Source organism: Leptonychotes weddellii, chromosome 9 (assembly GCF_054177405.1).
Source record: "Leptonychotes weddellii isolate Sample4059 chromosome 9, ASM5417740v2, whole genome shotgun sequence".
Lineage (NCBI taxonomy): Eukaryota > Metazoa > Chordata > Mammalia > Carnivora > Phocidae > Leptonychotes > Leptonychotes weddellii.
In genome coordinates this window covers 53564481-53587648 of record NC_138377.1, presented here as the reverse complement: position 1 = coordinate 53587648, position 23168 = coordinate 53564481, and the positions used below count along the sequence as shown (strand labels likewise).

General features: G+C 38.0%; 1 protein-coding gene across 2 annotated transcripts in view; it reads right to left on the bottom strand.

Moving 5' to 3' along the window:
* The window catches only part of SLC25A21 (solute carrier family 25 member 21), a 480905-nt gene extending 459237 nt beyond the window's left edge, over positions 1 to 21668 (bottom strand). For both annotated transcript variants that reach the window (XM_081830600.1, XM_081830599.1), the window contains exon 1: positions 20962 to 21668. In XM_081830600.1, coding sequence (XP_081686726.1) covers positions 20962 to 21031 — 70 coding nt within the window. In that variant the 5' untranslated portion in view covers positions 21032 to 21668. The remainder of the gene's footprint in view (positions 1 to 20961) is intronic.
* Positions 21669 to 23168: the final 1500 nt, after the last annotated feature.

Genomic DNA, 23168 nt, shown 5'->3' with positions numbered 1-23168 from the left:
AAAGGAATATCTGACTAGAAAACAAGAATCTTTGCCCTAGTTGAGTTGAAACTGCCTACTAATAAACTGCCTTAGTTTTCCCACCTACAAAATGAGGCTAACTCCTGAAATGTGTCCTCACTGAGGTATTGTGAGAACTGGAAGAAAACATACATACAGAAGTATCTGGAAAACTAGCAGTAGTAAACAAGTGTGATTATTATGATGATTATCAACAATTGTATACAAAGAGAAACAGATACTGAATGTGAGATGAAGTATTTATTTTAAAACGTTCTTTTGAAGAAGCTTAAAATTAAAATAACTTGCTTACCAAAATAATGTGATATGTTGAAATATAGAGAAATTCACTTTGGAAATACAGTTAAAGAACTGGGGGGGCTAAGAAATCACTTTGGAAAAGTTAAGTCTTGTGCTTTCATTTTTTTTAACTTTACAAGATCTTGAAAACTTAATAATTAATGTCTTTTGGATTACCAGGAAGAAATTCAAGCGTTCTTACGTAGTTAATACAATTGAGTTTTTCCTGGATCTTTGCCTTCCCATTCCAAAAGGTTTAATACTATAATGAATGGCTAAAAATGCTGATTCAGTATAAGCAATATAAAAGCATGTATTCTCGTGTTGCCATTGGTTTTCCCTCAAATTCAAACAAACACGGATATGAACTAAGTGGAATGTGTTTGAATCATACTGATCTTTGTGTTAAAATAGTACAGATTTGTCTTTATGATTGTCAATTATCTTCCTTTTTTCAAGTCATAAAAATAATTTTGCTTTAGTATAGTTTCCATTTGTATAACTTTTACACATTCAGACTTTGGGTTCCCACATGTTTTACAATTTTCCATTTCTTTCTTAGTAGATTTGCTCTATTATGATGTTGATAAAAAGCATGCCCTTGAAAAATCACTCAACTTAGCTTTGCCCTATTCACTCAAAATACTTATGACAAAACATGCAAGGTACTATGTGTCACTTTTTATTTTTTTCTAGATCGTACTGACTTTTATTTTTCAAAATATCCATATTAGCAAGTTTTTCGTACATTTTTGTCTGAGTGCTTTAATACAGGCCCCACCTTTAGAGACAGTATTTCTCAACCTTGGGTGCACACTGGAATCAGCTGAAGCACTTTAAAAATGCCAAGTCCTGGACCCAACCCCCAAGATTCTGATTTAGTTGATCTGGACTGTGGCCCTGGCATCAGGAGATTTTAAAATTAGCCAGGTGATTTTAATGTGCAGTCAAGGCTGAGAACCATTGTTGTTACAGTCTTGTATAGGAGACTGCTTATAATAGCAACAAACCATCAATTTATGGAGGGCTTACTTGTGCCAAGCAGCAGGCTAAGCACTTTCTGTGCATTATCTCATTTAATTCACAGCAATCTTATGAAGAAAGACTGTTACTAATTCCTACTTTAGGAATAAAGATGTGATGATTAGAAAGATTAAGAAACTCTCCCAAGGTCCCACTGCTGTTAACTGGCTGAAAGAGAACTTATAGACAGCGCTGGCTACCTCCAGAGGAGGAACTCTTCATCACTGACTACATCATGGTAGAAACTATGCCGTAAGCCAGATTTTTTTTAAAAGGGCAAGTCCGAGTGCTAGTGAATAGAAGAAATGACAGAAGAATTAGCTTCAGGGATATAAAAACACTAAAATTAGTAAGATAATGGAAATGCCCATTTTTCTCCTTAGCCTGATTGTCAGAATAAATTAATAACTTTCTCAAAATAGTAGTATTTGAGGAAAGGAACATTCCCAGGCAGTGTCCTGGTCTAGCTGCCTACCTCTCAGTTGTCATGGACACAGGAAGGAACAATGAAATCATTATTTGACTATTATTTTTTAGTTGCTAGTCAGCATATGACTCTGTCTGTAAACTGCATCTCTGCATTCCCTACGGATCAGGGGAGCTGTCCCTCCTGGTAGTGACAGAATAACCACAAATAAAACAATCCTTCTCAGGGGAAAGCCATCTTTATCTGTCAGTATTAGTCAGTTGAGAAACAGAGCTGCAGGCAGCTGAAAAAACAGTTTGACTGTTTTAAGTTTACAGGTGGCCTTATAATGGAAATTTTTACACACTGAAATTCCTTTTTCAAGTTAAAAAAGTTTGGACAAAAAGGGACAAAATTTGGCAGTATTTTAACGCAACACTTCTAACCAGCTTGCGAAAGCAAAATATCAAATTTTAGTGAAGCTTGGTGAACTAAGCACCCGCCTTCTGGCAAACAGACTCAGTTAACTATTACCATTCTTTCTGTGAACATTCCTCATGGTTAAAATCAGATCGGCCACACTTATCACAGGGCCTGATATATACAAAACACGTAAGAAATGTTTTCTCAATGAATTCATGGATGTTGGGAAGAATTAATTTAAAAATAGTGTTAATAGAAGATTGTATACACAGAAACATAATAATAATGTCAGCATGTAAATAATGGGATAGCTGCTTACAGCGCAGCCAGAAAGTATTTCCGTGTGTGTGTGTGTGTGTGTGTGTGTGTGTGTGTGTGTGTGGTTTGCTTGGAAGAAACCAGGATGACAAGAGAAGGCATTTGACTAATAATTCCATAATCATTAGCAGCAAGGATTGGATACTTGGGGTTCCACGAAAGATACCTGTTGGGCTTTCCTCAACATTTGGGACAATGAAGCAGACAAAGCCAGTTTATTTTGTAGGTTGCTCAAAACCTTCTTCCTGATTGGCCTACCAGAACTTATTAAACTTTTTCTGGGGAAAAGGCACAGTTTGGAGCCTATCCCACACAAGAAAATACAATTAATTACATTTATCAATTTAGCTACTAGAATAAAATTTTCCTAGGACAAAATCATGGTTTTAAAATGTCAGATTAGGAAGCTATTTATGAGAGTCAGAAAAGCACGGGGTGCTTTGGTGGGAAGCCCTGGACAGGCCCCTGAGAACACTGAACCTTGGGGTTGAGGGACTAGAAAAAATACAGAAACTAATGAGAATGGCTGATTACAAACTTGGGTAATAATTTTGCCTTCAATTCCTGGGAAAAGGACTAACAGACCCTTGTTAATCTATAAATCAATGGTTGTCAATCACGTGGTCGGTCTCTTTCTCACTGGCCTGGGATATGGAAAAAACCACATTAAAGGAAAGGTCTTTACGACTTATATTGATTAATAATACTTGATACACTTGCTCCAAATAATACTTTATGATTTTAAGACAGCCAAAGATATTATGAATGATAAATACAGTAAAATACCTACAAAAATATAAATGCCCTTTTTTTTTTTAAGTAGATTTTGGGGGAAGGGAGTGACCCAAGTTACTTGATAGGGTGACTACTGGGATATGAACTGAGAATCATTCCTATAGGCCCACTACGGAATATTGAAAATGAAACCTAATGACTCCATTTGGGGAATAAAAAATTAAAATTTCTGGTGAAAAATAAGATGTTAATTATATCCAGGTTTGAGAACAAAACAAAAACTCCACCACCCCAAAATAAGGTTAGGGTTCTAGAAGATAAACAGAAAAATACAGTTTATATTATAAATTGTAGAACAGAATTATAGTTTGCATATATTCATATAATATGGCACTCATCTATGACAATTTTTTCAAATGCCTGGAACACACCTAAATACTTTTACATTTTCCCTCTCTGTTAGTAATTAACATTTACTGAGTGCTTACGAAGTGTAAGGCACAATGATAAGCCTTTACATGCATCAACCCATCTGATCCTTCTAACAACCTCATGAAGTAGATTGCATGCATCCTATGGATAAACCACAGAAATGTTAAGCTGCCTACCCAAAGTAACACATCTAGTGAATGTCAAAGTTGGGATCTAATGCCAGTCAGTAAAGCATCAGAATCCCTACAGGATGCCACCTCCCTATATTACCTCTACTCTCTTAGTAAAGTTCACTATTAAAACATGGATGCCTTTTGATGAGGTGCTCCATTTTCTTCTTTATTGATCTCAGTTGTAACTATTTCATTGCTTAGCTCCCATAGTGTACTCAAAAGTTTGCCATCTATGTAACTATTTTTGGAAAACGATGTAATTCCAAAACAAAGATCTGAGAACAAAACTTAGGTAGACCAATGTTTTTCATATATATATGAAATCATATTCATATACATATATATTTCATGAAATATATGTATGTGTATATATATGATAAATGACTGGAAAAAACTACAACAGTGGACTTTGAGCTTGGGAAAATAAACCTACCCCCAAGCAGTAAGCAACTCAACAATCAAACAGGCTACATATGCTTCTTATAACCATTCCTGGGAAGGCAGGTATTGGGAAGAAACAGGTCTACATCCGTGCACAGTCAAGATCCAGGTTTGTAGAATCAATGGGACTTAGACTACATAGGATTAAAGTCCCTCCAAGATTGACTCCTTCTTAGGGCAATCAGGGCAGGAAAAGTAGGACCCTTTGGATTCCTTTTTCTTCCTTTGCCACTATTAGGAATAAAATTGAATAGTGCATCTGAGACAGTGTATAGTTCCTGGGGTCATGTCTGAATTTGGTGACAGGTGCGCACTACCAATGACATGTATTGGGTATGGAGGAAACTGCACCAACTCCTTCAAATCATTTAGAAAGCAATATATGCTCTAGTATCTTGCTGAAAGGTTTAGAAGTTTTTAAATTAATTAACATTCAAAATTGGGAACCAAAATAAATTTAACATTCATTCAGTCATCTATTCATTCAACAAATGTTTATTCAGTACCTATCCTGTGCCATTTTCTGTTTTAGACACTAGGGATATAGCCAGGTACCAAACAGACTAAGATTCTTATCCTCAGGAAGCTTATCACCAACTGATAGAAATAAGAACATGTTTTAATATCTGTCACTATTATACATCAGCTTTAGATAATATTATGCATTCTTACATTTAAATAGACATGTCATTGTTACAGGTCAATAAAATATAAAAACTAAGATTTCTTTAAAAATTTAATATATGGATATTTTTACAGTTCTAAAATGTTAATAAAACATACATTAAAAATGTGACTTCCCTCATGTATGTTCAAATGCAAGAATACATAAATTTACATAAACTGCACAAATTATAACAAAAATACAGATAGTTTCCAATGAAGAAATGGTTTTAATTTTTTTTTAAAGATTTATTTATTTTTATTTATTTGACAGAGAGAGACAGCGAGAGAGGGAACACAAGCAGGCAGAGTGGGAGAGGGAGAAGCAGGCTTCCCGCTGAGCAGGGAGCCCGATGCGGGCCTCGATCCCAGGATCCTGGGATATGACCTGAGCCGAAGGCAGACACTTAACGACTGAACCACCCAGGCACCCTAATTTTTTAAAAATCTATATATACCGATAACCACTGTGACCTCCATCTACTCCAACCTTGATGCTTCCTTTATTACAGTTCTTTGCTTCACACTTCCTCTGTGGTCCTCTTCTGCTATCTGACTATTCAACATCCATCCATCCATCCATCCATCCATCCATTACACAACTATGTGCCAGGAACAATTGGAGTGAGAACCTCTAGAATCCATCACACTTTTCCCTCAGGTTGAGAGTTTCTCAGAAGTTGAAACAGACATGAGACTCTTAATATATTAAAAAATAAAGAAATGCCAACTGTTATTAAAATGTAGCTTATTTTAAATGCCTACATATCACATATTAATGCTTTTAACACACACAATTGCATGAGAAAGGCAATGACTTTATGTCTAGCTTTATTTGAAAGAAATGTCAAGTTTAAGTTAGGAGGTCCTTTGTGAATGTGTGGCCCCATTCAAATGGCCCTGCTGGTCCTGCTAGCACCCCTCCCTCTTGGTTAACTGCCAAGGAGAAGCTACTAGGCTGTCTCCACGTATGAGCATCTCATTCTCAGTCCCCACTACTTACAGCCCTTGAAACCTTCAGGAAAGCTAAACTCAGAAGGGCACAGGACCCTATATTTGGGCATAAGGGTCCTAAATGTCCCAAGGTTCAGGATTCCTATTAGTTGTATTTCACACTTATTAGGGGTTATAGATTTTTGTGGCTCATGCACAAAGTACATAACACTGTTCTAGGGGGAAACATACCCTGATTTCAAACAACTAACCTAAAATTACAGATTTTTGGACCCTGACCTATACATTTAGGCATTACATGAAACTATATTTTTTTCTCATACATGGTAACTGCATTTCTTATTCTTTCCTTATATATTTGTCTTGTATGTTTTTCCTATACATGGTAACAGTAAGTCATTTTTAAAAATTTTAACTTACCCAGAAAAAAAATTTGCCATCTATTTCTAACTTATGTGAATAATGAAAATAGACCTCCTTTTTGAATTTATAATATATTTCTGTGTATAGTTGCTCACAAGCAGAAACTGTACATCTTTTATTGATTTTATGTCAAATATTCCATTATAGGGAACAAATCACACTGTTTAGCATTTCCATATAACTTAGGTCAGAAAATAAAAGTTTTGGGGCGCCTGGGTGGCTCAGTCGTTAAGCAACTGCCTTCAGCTCAGGTCACTATCCCAGGGTCCTGGGATCGAGCCCCGCATCGGGCTCCCTACTTGGTGGGAGGCCTGCTTCTCCCTCTCCCACTCCCCCTGCTTGTGTTCCTGCTCTCACTATCTCTCTCTCTTTCAAATAAATAAATAAAATCTTAAAAAAAGAAAAAGAAAAGAAAAGTTTTATTTTCAGTGCAGCTCTGAGAAACTATCAGTCCTACAAGGAACATTCCCTCCACTAACACCAAAATAAGATGCTACGAATGAGTTCAAAGCACTTGGCTTTTAAAATAGAAGATATTTTCTTTGTCTCTGCCACATTTAGGCTGATCAGAGAGAGGCACAAAAGCAACATATGTCTCAAAAGAATTGTATCACATTGTGGCAAATGCAATTTGAATAAAAATAGACTTAATGAGTAGATACATTCTAAGCACTGTGCAAGTCCTGCAGATACAAAATAAATAAGACTTTTGGCCCCTACGTAAATGGGGCTCACTCTTTGCAAGACTTAAAAAGCAAGAATTAAATCCAGTGTAATCTTTTAAATTTATCACACACACAAAAAACAAAAGAAATTGTGAAAAGCATCCATGTAGAGTAAAACATACCACATAATATGTAAACGTATCAACGAAAACATTGTAAATACAGGCAATACTAGATAATGCCTATTTAAAAACCCCTATTGAATGGACAGATGATACATTTCTGAAGTATATAATATATAAATCTAGCAAGGGTCACACAGACACCATCATCACTGCTTTCTTTCCATATAACTTAGGTGCCAGTGTCTCTACTATTCTTTCTTTTCTTTCCCTTCTTTGCTTCTCTGTTGACCTTCTCCAGCATATGTGTGCTCAAAAGAATAGAAGGTATAGGCCAATGCAGATCTTCACAAAAATATGAAGGAAACTGAAAGAGTCTTATCCTTCCTTGATGCTTGATCAGGCAAATATGAGACTATATTGCTCTGTAAAAGAAAGTTGCTGATATGCTTTCCAATTTTGATATGATTACATTTCTACTTTCATCTTAAAAGAATAGGAAATAAATGTTTTCTTAGCTCAACTAAAAAAGCCCCTGCTAATCAAAATAAATCACTAAGGGGTCTATAGTACTTATTATGTTAAGGATTTTCAATATTCATCTTCTTTATAATTTTCTTAAAATTTCATAGCTGTATACTGTTCTCATTAAGAGAGAAAGAAATAATGCGTTTAATTTACTAAGCCTTTTTCTAAAAAAATGTTTTAAAAAAACATGGGCAAGTTACACTGCCATCTTGTGGTTAGAAGTTCATTTACAGTAGCAGGGACTTCCTAGTACTTCCATTAATTCCACACACAGTATGCATTAACCTAAAAAAAAAAAAAAAAAAAAAATCCTGTTTGGAACTTAAGAAAATACATTCTTTATACATCTCCCTCACTTTCTTATATTAAAGGTCATTATATTAAAACAAGAAATGGCATTTTGAGTGGCTGCCCCGGATAGATAAACAAAAAGAACTATGCATTTGGCACTGTAGATCTTGCTCACAGAAACTTATAATTTACTACTAGTGTATACACACTCTAACCCTGACAATTTAGAGAAACAAAATTATGGATTCTAGGAGTTTCATTTCCACAAGGTAACTCCAAGACCTAAAAGCAATGAATGTGACATTTATGCTAAACTTATCAACAATTTTTTTTGATCCAAAACTCTAAATTCAAAAGCAAGACCACCCACCACAGAGAACATAAATATTATAGCAATAAAAAGTTGCTCCCACCTCTCTTACTCATATACATAAACTTATTTTTCCATTCATAGTTAAGAATCATAATTAAAAAGAAAAATTAATTCCAAAGTCCAGTCATCTACATTTTTCAAATGTATAATTCTCTATGATCTATGCCAGGCACCTGTTCCAAATGTTTTACAATGGTAGGATCTAACTAGAAGTTAACACACTTCTACATCTAACTTTGTCTGCAGAAAGCTTTTCTTTTTTTTTTTTTTTAAGCAAATCACGAAAATCATAGGAAGACAGTGCCATCTATAGGTCTGCACAAGGACAGAATGGTGTTCTTCTTTTCAAATGTGACTGTCCACTGTGATACAGTAGCCAACCAAATGCATTGCCCTAGAAGGAAGCTTCAAAATAACTTTGCTCATTATTGAATCTCTGGAGAGGTACCAATAATTTATTCCAAAGTATTTTAACTTATCTCTACAATCATTCTCCAAATAATAACAACAACTACATCAACAAGAACAAAAATAATACTTCCCATAACTGTATCAATCTGATTTTGGTACATTTGATGATCCATAAATATTGATAATTTTTTAAGAAATATTAGCTCATTTGGCATTTCTTCCCTCCCTCCCTCCCTCTCATAATGTAGAGCTTTTTGAGCTTAATTCTATTTTAGGTGTCATTCAATTCTACTGAAACATATATTCCATTATTATTTCTCCAAAGTTATATCCCCCCCCATAATAGTCCATTCTAGATTTTACAGACATTCAACTAAATTCACCCTGTGGCTCACTTAAAGCTACCAGATTCATGCAGATGAAAAAGCTCAAAACAAACCTATTTCATGCAACTTAAATTCCCTCCTTTTTCACAGCCAGGCTCACCCAGTCTACTCTGGGGTTGCTCTCACTCCAGTGAGTCATTCTGGTAGCTTACCTAATTGTATAAGTCTTGTTTAACAATTACCCGAGGATTGGGGCTCAACCCATTCCTAATCAATCACCTGTAGGGAATGGCAGAAAAGAGGCAGCTCTGTCAATGCTGACAGAGTCCCCTGATGGGTGATATGGAGAATTTCATACTTGTACTATGGCTGGCAAAAACAAGAAATGCTGGTTATGCCAAAGGCAGATCTTGATTGTGCATCAGTATGCGAGTTTCTAGAGCAGCTACAGTATTTAAACCAGCCTGAAGGAAAAGAGGTCTTACGAAAGCAATATTCTGTATGGGGCTGCTTGCCTGATTTCTCATTTTGCACACTCTGAGGCAGGGTGGGGTAGTGGGTAGGAGTAAAAGTTCTAAAAGCAAAGAAAACAGAGTTTGAGTTCATGTTCTGTCAGTGGCCTTGAGCAAGTTACTTAATATCTCTGAGCTTCACTTTTCTCATCCTCAAGAAATTACAAACTATTATCAATAATTTAAGCAAAGTAAGGTGCTTTATACATAGTAATCATTCAATTAATGTGAGCACTTAAGATTTATCTTACTGTTTCCTGTTTGTCTGATCTTAATTATTGACTAGATAATTAGGGAGGGTCCATCTAAACCCAAACACCCAGAGAAGGTCGCTTGTAACTTGGTAAGTTAACAAAAAGAATGAATGAGAAAGACAACTCAAAATAAGGATGAGTACAATGATATAACAAAGAGAAAATGGTATTTGATGGTCTGATACTAGTTTCAAAATTTACCTCTGAAACATTACCTTTGAAAATCACTAAAAATCCACATAACTCTTGTTCCCATGTTATTTCTACTGTATAAGTTAGAAATCTGAATCTGTAGGACACAGAGAAGTTGGAAATATAGATTGGGGGGTTACGTGCAAACTGATAATATTGAAGCCAGAGAGCAGGTGGGCTTGCTCAGGGAGGTAACAGTGTATGGAGCAAGGGGAGGGGGGTGGGGGGATGGGTTAGCCTGGTGATGGGTATTAAAGAGGGCACATATTGAATGGAGCACTGGGTGTTATACGCAAACAATGAATCACAGAACACTACATCAAAAAAAAGAAAGAAAGAAAGAAAGAAAGAAAGAAAGAAAGAAAGAAAGAAAGAAAGCCAGTAAGATTCCAATAAATAAACAGGCGTAAATCATAGATAAGTTGTAAAAGAAAATTCAGCTGATACAGTAAAAATTCAACCTTTCTAGTAGCGAAGTGAGTGAAAATTAAAATAAGGACAAGATCCACTGAATTAAGCAGAATATTAGAAACTTGGCATCGTCAGTACTGGTGAAGATAGGACAAAATTGCCAGGTAGGATATTATTCCCAACCCTTTGGAAACTGATTTCACTTCAAGAAAATTTAAAGTTATTTTGTTCCTTTGGCCCAATTTCTTGAAAAGAATCCTGAGAAGATACTGTTCAATACAGATAAAGCTTTTTCTAATGAAGAAGTTCATCACATTTTTTTATGGGACAACTTAATAAAGCCTTATACATGTTACAGAAGATGGAAGAGTTAAAGTTATGTGGCATACGGACCCAATAAACTGTTTTTGCAGACATTAAAAGAATCAAGACTGCAAAGTATAACCTAGAGAATATAGTTAATAGCATTGTAACAGCTCTGTATGGTGTACTTTGTATACTTTGTAATGTATATAAATGTTGAATAAATGTTGGACACCTGAAACGCATAAAAAAAAAGTGTATGGAGCAGAGAACTTAGGACCCTGCAGAATGCCAGTTTTTGAGGAAAGGGAAAGAAGAGGAACCAGCAAAGGAAACATAAAGAAGTGACTGGATATGAAGAGGAGAGTAACAATCAACAGTAGACAACTTTAAAGAGAAAAATTGGTCAGAGATGTGAAATTTTACAAAGATTAGGCAAAATTAAGAATGAAAACCAGTAGTTAGCAGTTTGAGCACAAAGGTAAAGACAGATACACCAATTATAGTAGGTTGGAAACTGAGTGAAGAACTTTTCACAAAGGTTGACAATGAAAGGAAGAGAAACACAGGACCATAGCTTGAGTATGGAACATAAACTTGAGAATCACAATATAAAGAAAAAAATACAATCAAATGCCTGTTGTGGGTTGAAGTGTGTCCCCCCAAGAAAGATATGTTCAAGTCCTAAACTCTTGTATGTGACCTTATCTGGAAATAGCATCTTGGGGCGCCTGGGTGGCTCAGTCGTGAAACGACTGCCTTCTGCTCAGGTCATGATCCCAGGGTCCTGGGATCGACCCCCCGCATCAGGCTCCCTGCTCTGCGGGAAGCCTGCTTCTCCCTCTCCCACTCCTCCTGCTTGTGTTCCCTCTCTCGCTGCCCCTCTCTGTCAAATAAATAAATAAAATCTTAAAAAAAAAAGAAAGAAAGAAATAGTGTCTTTACAGATGTAATCAAGTGAAGGCAAGGTCATACCAGATTGGAATGGGCCCTAATCTAAAGATATCCTTATAAAAAGAGGGAAATTTGGACAGACACAGAGACAGATGGGAAGAGAAAGCCATGTGATGACAGTCAAAGAACACAATGATTGTTAGCAATTACCAGGATCTGAGAGAGGCATGGACCAAATTCTCCTTTGCTGCTTCCAGAAGGAACCAGCCCTATCCACATTTTGATTTCAGACTTCTAACTGCCAGTACTATGAGACAATAAATTACTGTTATTTTAAGCCATCCAGTTTGTGGTACATTGTTCAGACAGCCCTAGCAAACTAATACAAGGGATCAAAACATATAGATCTAATAGAATACTTAGAATGTGTGTAAGCCATGATCACATCAAAGTATGGAAATAACTGACACAAACATAATAATTTAAAACCAAAAGGAAAAGAAATTGGTAAGAAAAATCAGTTAAAATCTAGAGCAGTTAAGAATCTCATAGACATTCCTTAACCTGGTTTCACTGCCATTTTAAGATACCACCTATTTAAATCATAAAGATGTTTGAAAATGATTTGTGCACCTCTTTTCATTTTGGGGTCCTGGAACAAAAGATGATAGGTAAATTTAAAAAATTATCATGGACTTCTCACTCAGAAGGTGGCAGACATTTTAGAATTGAAGATAATTTTTTCACTTCGTTTACCGAAGGATTACAATATAAGAAAATATTGTTAAAGGACAGTACTGTTGCAAATATTCGTTGTCTGATGACTTGAACCTCAGCATAATTTTCTCTCTTCAGAGTGGGACCCTAAGAATATATTCTGTGGCTTAAGCTTCTGATATTTAGTCATTAATACAGTCAACATCCATTTCTGAGCATCTACTACGCTCTACCTAAAACACCAGGTTCTCAGTGCTCTGAGATATTGTAGTCAAGGGGAGGGGAAGGCAGTGCATAGGCAAAGGAGATGAGGAAGTGCTGGTTTAACAGGTGTTCCTAAAATGTTGTGTTAAAGTTGATTCATATCTTTACATCAACTGAATCATGTACCCACACATTATACTTATGCTTTTAAAATGTCTTTCACTGAAGGACAGTAAAACAAGAAATCCTTTGAAATATGGTTATGCAATTCATATTTTGTTCTTACTTAAATTCATATTTTTGAGAACTAGATTTTCTTTAAGAGAGACAAGATAGAGCTACCCTACAACCTAGCAATTGCGCTACTACGTATTTATCCAAAGGACAGAAACATAGTGATTTGAAGGGGGACATGCACCCCAATGTTTATAGCAGCAATGTCTACAATAGCTAAACTATGGAAAGAGCCCAGATGTCCATCGACAGATGAATGGATAAAGAAGATGTGGTGTGTATACACACACACACACACACACACACACACACACACACACGCTATGGAATATTACTCAGCCATCAAAAAGAATGAAATCTTGCCATTTGCAACGATGTGGATGGAACTAGAAGGTATTATGCTAAGCGAAATAAGCCAGAGAAAGACAAATGCCATATGATTTCACTCATATGTGGAATTTAAGAAACAAAACAGATGAACATAGGGGAAGGGAACAAAAAATAAGATGAAAACAGAGGAGGCAAGTCATAAGAGACTCTTAACTGTAGGAAACAAGCTGAGGGTTGTTGGAGGGGAGGTGGATGGGGGGATGGAGTAATTGGGTGATGGGAATTAAGGAGGGCACTTGAAGAAATGAGCACTGAGTGTTGTATGCAACTGATGAATCACTAAATTTACCTCTGAAGCTAATAATACAGTATGTGTTAATTAAATTGAATTTAAATAAAAATTTTAAAAAGAGAGAGAGAAATTAAAACGCTTCCTTTAAAGGTATTTTATAATTAATTTGAGCAGCAGAGTTGCTTCCTCCTATGTGGTTGAAATAAGGGGAATTTTTCCTCCCTAATTACCCAGATAATGGGTTCCAGCCTCCCTTTGATGTGTCATAAAGGCTCACCTGTTTCACTACAACCTGCTATTTATTATCAAACAATTGCAGTTTCCCAAATCCTGACGTTCCAAAGGTGCCATTTATCCATATCACATGTGTGTCCCCTTTGCACCCATTCTGAAAAAGACTTTTCCTTGATCAAAATTTCAACCTTGATTACCCCCCGGTGCATCGACCCTTTTATTACTTAGACCAAATTAAAGTCCAGAGAACTACTAATATACATACTACCTGTTAAGGTACTTCTTTTAACTGTATTTTTACTATGGGTTAAAGCAAAAAATCGTAGAAATCTTGTAAAAAAATGAAGATACATAAGATATATAATAAGATTAGGAGTTTAAAAAATAAGATTTGAAATTATCCAATACCATTTTAGTTACCTTTTTAGGTTGAAAGCCTTGACTCTTCCACCAGTATAATGCACATTTTACACTGTGCAATAGTTAACTTCCCAGAGACCTATCCATGAATCCCAGGTTTCTTTCCACCTAAAAAAGATTTTTCATTTCACTTTCTCATTTGACCCCTTGAAGGTGATTAATGAGAAAAACTGCACAAAGTACTGGAACTATGTCTAGTGCAAAACTGGAAAACTTGTTTTCAGAACACTTTGACTACACAATTTGACTAAAATATCTCTAGGAAGACACAAAATAAAAATTGTGATTGGAGATATGATGGGGATGTGTGCCTACAATGTACAAAGAACTAGGGTGGGGCTGGAGAGGAGCCTGAAAATTTTGGGAAATAAATCAGTGTCCTGCATGAATGGCGATGATGTAAAAGCTATAAGGAGGGGAAATGCTCTAGGAAGTCCTCTGAGTGGCACTGGCAGACTTCTGGGAATATGAGTATGAGACTCTGGGAGACAGGAGGGGGAGGGCCTTAGAGATGCCACTGTGCAAGGGAATTCAGTGTGGACAAGGCCTAGGCCTCAGGAAGGACCTTGACAGGCTCTGGTGAGAGCAGGGTCTCTCAAGGATCCATGAGGACTTGCCAGAGACCCCGGAAAACTCTGAAGTTAGAGGCAAAAGCCCAATGAGAACTTGGGGAGAATACCCATCTGAGTGAGCCTAAAAGGCTTCTACATGACATGGGAAATAAGAATCCCGTGAGCTTTGGAAACACATATAAGAACCCAAACTGGTTATTAAGGAGAACGGGAGGGTCTGAGGTAAAGCTAAGTTCCTGAATCCAAGGAAGAGATGTGCATAGAAGGGGAACTTCCTGGAGCCCTACTGGTGAGCAGACAAGGTAATGATATGAAATACTGAGGCCTAAGGGACCTTGGGAACTCTAGCGAGTTTGGGGGGAATTCTATCAGTACTGCTGTCAGGTTGCTACCAATCCCTTTGGTCATTGTGAGAAATAGAAAAAGATGTCCCAGAACCATATGATCCTCTCAATAGATGCAGAAAAAGCATTTGACAAAGTACAGCATCCTTTCCTCATTAAAACTCTCCACTATGTAGGGATAGCAGGAACATACCTCAATATCATAAAAGCCATATATGAAAAGCCCATAGCAAATATCATTCTCAATGGGGACAAACTGAGAGCTCTTCCCCTAAGGTCAGGAACATGGCAGGGATGTCAACTATCACCACTGCTATTCAACACAGTACTAGAAGGCCTAGCCTCAGCAATCAGACAACAACAACCAAATAAATAAATAAATAAATAAATAAATAAATAAAAGGCATCTGAATTGGTAAAGAAGTCAAATTCTCATTCTTTCCAGATGACATGATACTCAATGTGGAAAACCCAAAAGACTCCTCCCCCAAATTGCTAGAACTCATATAGGAATTCAGCAACATGGCAGGATATAAAAAAAATCAATGCACAGAAATCAGTTGCATTTCTATATACCAACAAGACAGAAGAAAGAAATTAAGGAGTCAATCCCATTTACAATTATGCCAAAAACCGTAAGAAATGTAGGAGTAAACCTAACCAAAGAGGCAAAGGATCTGTACTCAGAAAACTATAGAACACTCATGAAAGAAATTGAGGAAGACACAAAGAAATGGAAAAAAAAACAAAAACATGCTCATGGATTGGAAGAATATTGTCAAAATGTCTACCTAGAGCAATCTATACATTCAATGCAATCCCTATCAAAATACCATCAACTTTTTTCACAGAGCTGGAACAAATAATCCTAAAATTTGTATGGAACCAGAAAAGACCCCAAATAGCAGAAGAATGTTGAAAAAGAAAACCAAAGCTGGAGGCATCACAATTCCAGACTTCAGGCTCTATTATAAACCTATAATCATCAAGACAGTATGGTACTGGCACAAACACAGACACAAAGATCAATGCAACAGAATAGAGAACCTGGAAATGGACCCTCAACGCTATAGTCATCTAATCTTTGACAAAGCAGGAAAGAATGTCCAATGGAAAAAAGACGGTCTCTTCAACAAATGGTGCTGGGAAAATTGGACAGCTACAAGCAGAAGAATGAAACTGGACCATTTCCTTACACCATACACAAAAACAGACTCCAAATGGATGAAGGACCTAAACAAGAGACAGGAATCCATCAAAATCCTAGAGGAGCACACAGGCAGCAACCTCTTTGACCTTGGCCACAGCAACTTCTTGCTAGACATGTCTCCAAAGGCAAGGGAAACAAAGACAAAAATGAACTATTGGGACTTCATCAAGATAAAAAGCTTTTGCATAGCAAAGGAAACAGTCGACAAAACCAAAAGACAACCGAAGGTATTTGCAAATGTCTTATCAGATAAAGGGCTAGTATCCAAAATCTATAAAGAACTTACCAAACTCAACACTCAAATAATAAATAATCCGATCAAGAAATGGGCAGAAGAGGGGCACCTGGGTGGCTCAGTTGGTTAAGCAACTGCCTTTGGCTCAGGTCATGATCCTGGAGTCCTGGGATCGAGTCCTGCATCGGGCTCCCTGCTCAGCAGGGAGTCTGCTTCTCCCTCTGACCCTCCCCCCTCTCATGTGCTCTCTCTCTCTCTCTCTCAAATAAATAAATTCTTTGAAGAAAAAAAAAAAGAAATGGGCAGAAGACATGAACAGACATTTCTCCAAAGAAGACCTACAAATGGCCAACAGACACATGAAAAAATGTTCAACATTACTCGGCATCAGAGAAATACAAATCAAAACCACAGTGAGATACCAACTCACACCAGTCAGAATGGCTAAAATTAACAAGTCAGGAAATCACAGATGTTGGGGAGGATATGGAAAACAGCGAACCCTCCTACACTGTTGGTGGGAATGCAAGCTGGTACAACCACTCTGGAAAACAGATGGAGGTTTCTCAAAAAGTTGAAAATAGAGCTACCCTAGGATCCAGCAATTGTACTACTGGGTATTTACCCCACAGATACAAATGCAGTGATCCAAAGGGGCACCTGCACCCTAATGTTTATAGCATCAATGTCCACAATAGCCAAACTATGGAAAGAGCCCAGATGTCCATCAACAGAAGAATGAATAAAGAAGATGTGGTGTGTGTGTATATATGTATATTATATATGTATATATTATATATATACATTATATATATATAATGGAATATTACACGACCATCAAAAAATGAAAGGGTGTGATATGATGGCCCCTTCTCATTCACATCCTTATCCCTCCTGCAGTGTTTGGCTTTGCTGATCTTCCTGAAGCTCTCATCATTGGCTTCTATTCTTTCATGTGAATCTTGTGATTACCTGAAGCTGAAAATACAGACTAGAAGCCCGCTCTGTAAAACTTCAATTCATATTGACTTGACTTGAGCATAGCTTTCATCATATAAAACAAAGTTGCCACTGGTAACAATAACTATATATTAGCTATAGCTACAAGCTCAAGGCCAGTCTTCAGATGTATATTGATCAAGCAACTGTCAGTGCGTCAATCTCTTTGGTCTTTTAAATACAAATATCACAAACCATCTTTTAATGAAAGACAGACCTATTCTCATTATGGAAGACATCTACTGGCCATCTCATGACGTGTCTGGCTTCTCTGGAAAATAAATCTCCATTGAAGTCCCCATGCCCAATGCTGCCCCACTCACACATCCACATGGGCAGTGGCTACAACTGATTGATGGCAGAGGTGGGCCCCTGTCCAAAACTGGGTTATCTTGAGTCTTTCCCATGATTTTACACAAGAACTGAAAAAAAAAAAAAGGAAGTCAGTCTCTCACTGTCTCTACAAAACAGAAGTCAAGAGCATGTAAATTCAAGAGCTGTTAGGAACCACACTCCATCACGTGGACGGAAGAGCAGCAAACAGCAGTCAATTGTAAGCAAAAAGACTGATGAAAGCACCAGAAGGGCACAGGGAAATACCTCCACAGCCTGGCACGCTGATAACCTTGCACATCTCCATATAACCCTATAGGTAGGGCTAGGCCACAGTCTGAGCCGAGTCTTGGCAGAATGCCCTGTGATTTCCTCTGCCCTAAGGGAAGATAAGCAGACTGGTGAGGAAGCGCTGAGAAGCGGCTTCTCTCATTATCTCATGGAAGACTGCCATAGGCCATTTCTCATCTATCTCCCTAGTTTCAGTTGAACACAAGACTTTCCACCTCACTTCCACTTAGGGAAAGCTGCAGCCTTCAGTGTAAGTGGATAAGACTGTTTGGCTGTGGTTCTGAGGTGTCTCCTCACCAGCAGAGTGACCCACAGCTCATACCGTGTATCATCTGGCCTCTTCAGTTTGGTGTCCTCCGTGGAATAAGGGACACAGGGAACTGACACCATAATGACTTGCTTTTCCTGTCTTTATAAGTAATTAGCTGTCTGAATCCATTTGGGCATGTTTACTCGTTACCAGGCAAATCTACGGAAGTATGGCAAGCTGTCCTAACAACTGTATTAGGATTACCTGTGACTCTATTATTAACCACCACCCTGCTGCCTTGGAAATGCTTAACCATTTCACAAAGTGAGGAAGGGTAAGAGATGGCAAGAGTTCACTTCCTGAGTTCCCCTCAGTGCTCTAGCTCCTGATTCCAGTCTCCTCCAGGAAGGTATCAAGACCTTGAATTCCACGAGAAACCCTGGTATTTCTCCAATAAACCTCCCCAGCTTTTTTTTTTTCCCCTTAAGAAAGCCAGAATGTATTTTTAACCTTTACCTTCCAAAGGTCATATAATATACACACAGAGGGTGTTGCATTTGATGACATTATCAGTAGTCAGAACTCCAGCACTAGAGATTCAAATGCATTTTCTATATTTATTAAAATTCTACCTTTCTTGTATATTAATTTCTTTTTGGCCCTTGACCTAGTATACGTAATATGATTAGTCTGTGTTTATTAAAGTCCAATAAATATAAAATTTTATGAAAATGTTATTGCCCAAGTAGAAGAAAACATGACTGTTTTTCTATACTATGATGAAAGTACAAATTATTCTCATCATTTATCAATAATTCCATAGTACTAACTATATAAATCAACTACATTATGTTTAATTTACCTTAGAAATATACTAATTTTCATTCACATTAGTTACATGATGGAATCACACATGATATTTGTGCCAAATATTTATCATCCAACAAAACAGTGTAAGTACGATTATAGTTTGATCTACTCTTAACATCCCTTGAATTTAGCTGTATCTAGCATAGAGTATGATCAGATGCTTCTGAATCATTAGTCATAGGTTAGGATGTTCACCTACAATTACAGATGCTTCTGAATCATTAGTCATAGGTTAGGATGTTCACCTACAATTACAGATGCTTCTGAATCATTAGTCATAGGTTAGGATGTTCACCTACAATTACAGATGCTTCTGAATCATTAGTCATAGGTTAGGATGTTCACCAATTAGCCTTATTCTCCTATTGGGACAGCTAAGTTTTCTTTGATCAGGGTCATGGATTCTGAATCAACTGAGTCAGGACAGCTAGTAGAGTCTTGGACATTGTGAAACTGGCCAAAATGGTGAGTAAATTGGTGAAAATTCATCATCACTACTGAGAAACAACTAAAAAAGTAGACAGTGGGACTACTAACATCATAATTATGGATGGACAAAACACAATCACATATAAAAGATGAATACCTTGATTGCCATATTAATGAAGTATCATCTTTAGGAAAGTATACAGACTGTAATTGATACATCTGGCAGTATGTGCAACTCCTGAGAGGCAAGTAGTTCATGACATACTGATAACTAGTCAATTTATAATAGGCCTTTATAAAAAGTCCAAGTTTGTTTGAAAATTAATTTTACTAGTCGATGTTAAACATTAGACATCTAGTCACTCTCTCTCTCTTTTTTAAAGATCTTATTTATTTATTTAACAGAGCGAGAGAGTACAAGCAAGGAGAGCAGTAGGGGAGGGAGAAGCAGGGTCCCCGCTGAGTAAAGAGCCGGATGCGGGACTCGATCCTGGGATTATGACATGAGCTGAAGGCAGACGCTTAACCATCTGAGCCACCCAGGCGCCCCTAATCACTCTCTTAATATGATTTACTAGAGTTGCCACAGTATAACTTATTAAGAGACTATTTACATTTATAAAAATGTTTTATGGTGATGAGTGAATTACAGTAATTATAAATTTAAAATAAAAATGCATCAGTTATGAAAAATTTTCAATTAACTCATAATTTGTTTTAAAATATCTTTAACACACATTCACACAACATAACCTCGTGGGTTAGTAACTTTCTCTAGCCACACTTAGTAACTATTTCCACGATTAGTTCTAACAAATTTTTTCTGAAGGTTTTTTCCCCACAGCATAACTCTCCACAAATTAACGTGAGCCGATTATACCAAATGTGTTTATATGTGTTAACATATGCATTTAATTTTAGTATGCCTATGTAAGGCACGAATAGCCCCAAGCAAGCACAGCCTGCGTGGAGAAGACCTGCGGAATCCCGAGGTATGTACTTTAATGAGGGAGGCAGGACTTACGTAAGACCTGAATTACCCAGAAGAAGGCTACAACTGAGAGCAACACTAAGTCTGGGCAGAAACTGGATCGTTTCAAGTAAGAAACCAGCGAGGCATAAAGGCCTCGTCCAAGTTGCAGGCCTTGGGGCTGCCTCGCTCGCTTTCCAGGTCAAGGGACACGGGAGGCGGGGCACCCGGGAGCGGCGGCGCGGGGCGGCGGCGACTTGACCTGGGGCACCCGGCGTCCGCCGCCCGCTCCCGGCCTCCTTTGCTCTCGCACTCGGCGGGCTCGGGCGCTGCGTTTGCAGCGCGCAATTCAGAGGAGAAACTTCGGGCGGGAGACTCGTCTGAGGAAAGTTTTTGGGACACGCGAAAGGGAAGGGAAAAGCGACTGGCCCGCGGCGGGGCGGGGCGGCCTTACCAGCGGAACCACCGGCCAGGATCTGGCGAGAAGCCTCTTTCACGAAGCCGGCGTCGGGCTTGGCGGACATCTTCGCAAGCCGGGCACAACGGAGTGGGCCGAGAAGAGTAGGCGAGCTCGCCGGCCTCAGTGCGGACCTGTAGAAATTCCTCTGATCGAGAGCGAGCCGGCGCTGGGTAGGTCCTTGCGCCGAGTGGCTCCCTGTAAGGCGGCAATCCGGCCACTGCTCGGAGGTGGCGGCTCAGAGCGCAGACTCGCTGCGTGATCTCCCGCGGGTCCGAACCTGCCCGCTGCGCCCCTTCAAGGGCTCTCTGTCGCCCCTGCTAGGCCCCGTGGGCTCCAGGAAGGACCCTGGCGGAGAGAAGACTCGCGGATGGGGTTGGGTTGGCCGCCCGCGGTGGGTCGGGTTTGGTTCCCTAGATTGGCGCCCATGCGCTTCTCTATCAGGAGCCTCCTGCAGTTTGTCAGGCTGGAAGCGCAGCCTCTGATAACGCTTGCAAAGAAGCGAGCCTGGCCTAGCGGCGGGGCTGGGGCGACCCTTGCCCTCCCGGCAAGCCCGCGCTCCCGCAGGTTCTAAAGGCCGGATGGGTGAACACGTTCCTTGGAGTTAGCGGTCCTGCAGTTGTGGGCTGTAGAGACCCAAGTCAGAGCAAATCCAATTTACAGTTACCTTACAACTAAGTGAATGTAGTCCTTTACAAACTGGCTTAAGGGACTTCATCACACTTGAGTTTTATTTACTGAAAGACCGAAATAAGGAAGAGGCCTTGTTACAAAGAAGTCTCTTCAGTACTCCACGTCAGTGTTTCTCAAAGTCTGAGCTTAAGATCGAGCAACATAAGCGTAATGTGAGTTTGTAAGAAAGGCAAATTAATGGCCCTATCCCTGTCTACTGAATCAGAATCTCTGAAACCTGTGTTTGAGTAAGTTCTCCAGTGCTTGTTAAGAACGTTAAAGTTTGTGAAGCACAGAGCTAAATAATCAAGGAATATTAAGGAACTGTCAGGATATTCTTTCTATAAAAACTTCCATTATTCGTACCAGCCCTTTAGGATATTCGGCAAAATGCAATGATTTATACTATTTTTAAACCACAAGTTACAAATGCTATGTAGAAGAGAGACACACTATTACGAAATTTTAGAAAACTACCTGCGACACCCCTAACAGGTAGGAGATGATACCAGTAAAAGGTAGAATGAGAGGATTGGAACCCCTATTGTCATATTATTTCTTAAACATTGTATTTAATACTAAATATATTCAGTTTGAACCATGTAGAATTGCCAATTTTGAAAACCAAAAACAGTTGAATATCAGGAATGTAATAAAACTTAAAAAATGTTTTCCAATTAAATGTGCAAAATACAATAATTACTTTCATATTTTGTTTTTATTTCTGAGGCTGAGCTATTAAAAGCTGTTAATGATATGGGCAAAATTGTTGAAAGTAAGGAATTGGGTAGACTTGCTGCTTATGGATCAGATATGCAAAAATAAGTTTTCTCATATTTGATTAAATATTTGACTAAAATTACTAAGTTTGGAATGTTTACCCAGAAATAGTTTTCAGAAATTTTTGCTGTTTAAAGTAAAAGCTTTTGAGAAATGTTTCAGTCTTTTACTAATTAAATTTGAGGTCTTGAGTGCAATATAGAATCACTTATTCAACAAACTTTAAGAACCTATTATATTCTGAGCACTAAAATCAGAATTTCAGAGCTCATAGAAAACATTTCCCTTGTTTTCCAATGAGGAAACTGAGTTTCCCAGGATCACACCATGAGTTAATAACATTGCTGGGATTTGATTTCAGGATTCCCTCTTCTAATTGCAATGGGATTGTGGATTTAAATATTAGCCACTGGCCAAACTACGTTCTGTCACACAGAAACCTAAAATAATTAAATGCCCCCCCAAATTAATGTTATTCATTCACATATGTAAGTGGAGAATTTTTTTAAGGTTAAAAAAAAAAGTCACAACTATTGAACCCCAAGGCATACACTGAACCAAATTCTACATTCATTCATTGAAAGCTTCCCTATGTGCTGGCAATGTAACACTTAAAATCCCTGATAGAGCGTATAATCTAATGAAGGAAATCCCACCATATTGCAATATAAGTAAAATTTTGTCTTCCTTAGATTATTTCAGGAAATACAATAATACTCCCAGGTCAAGATTTAAAGATAACTTTTTTTTTT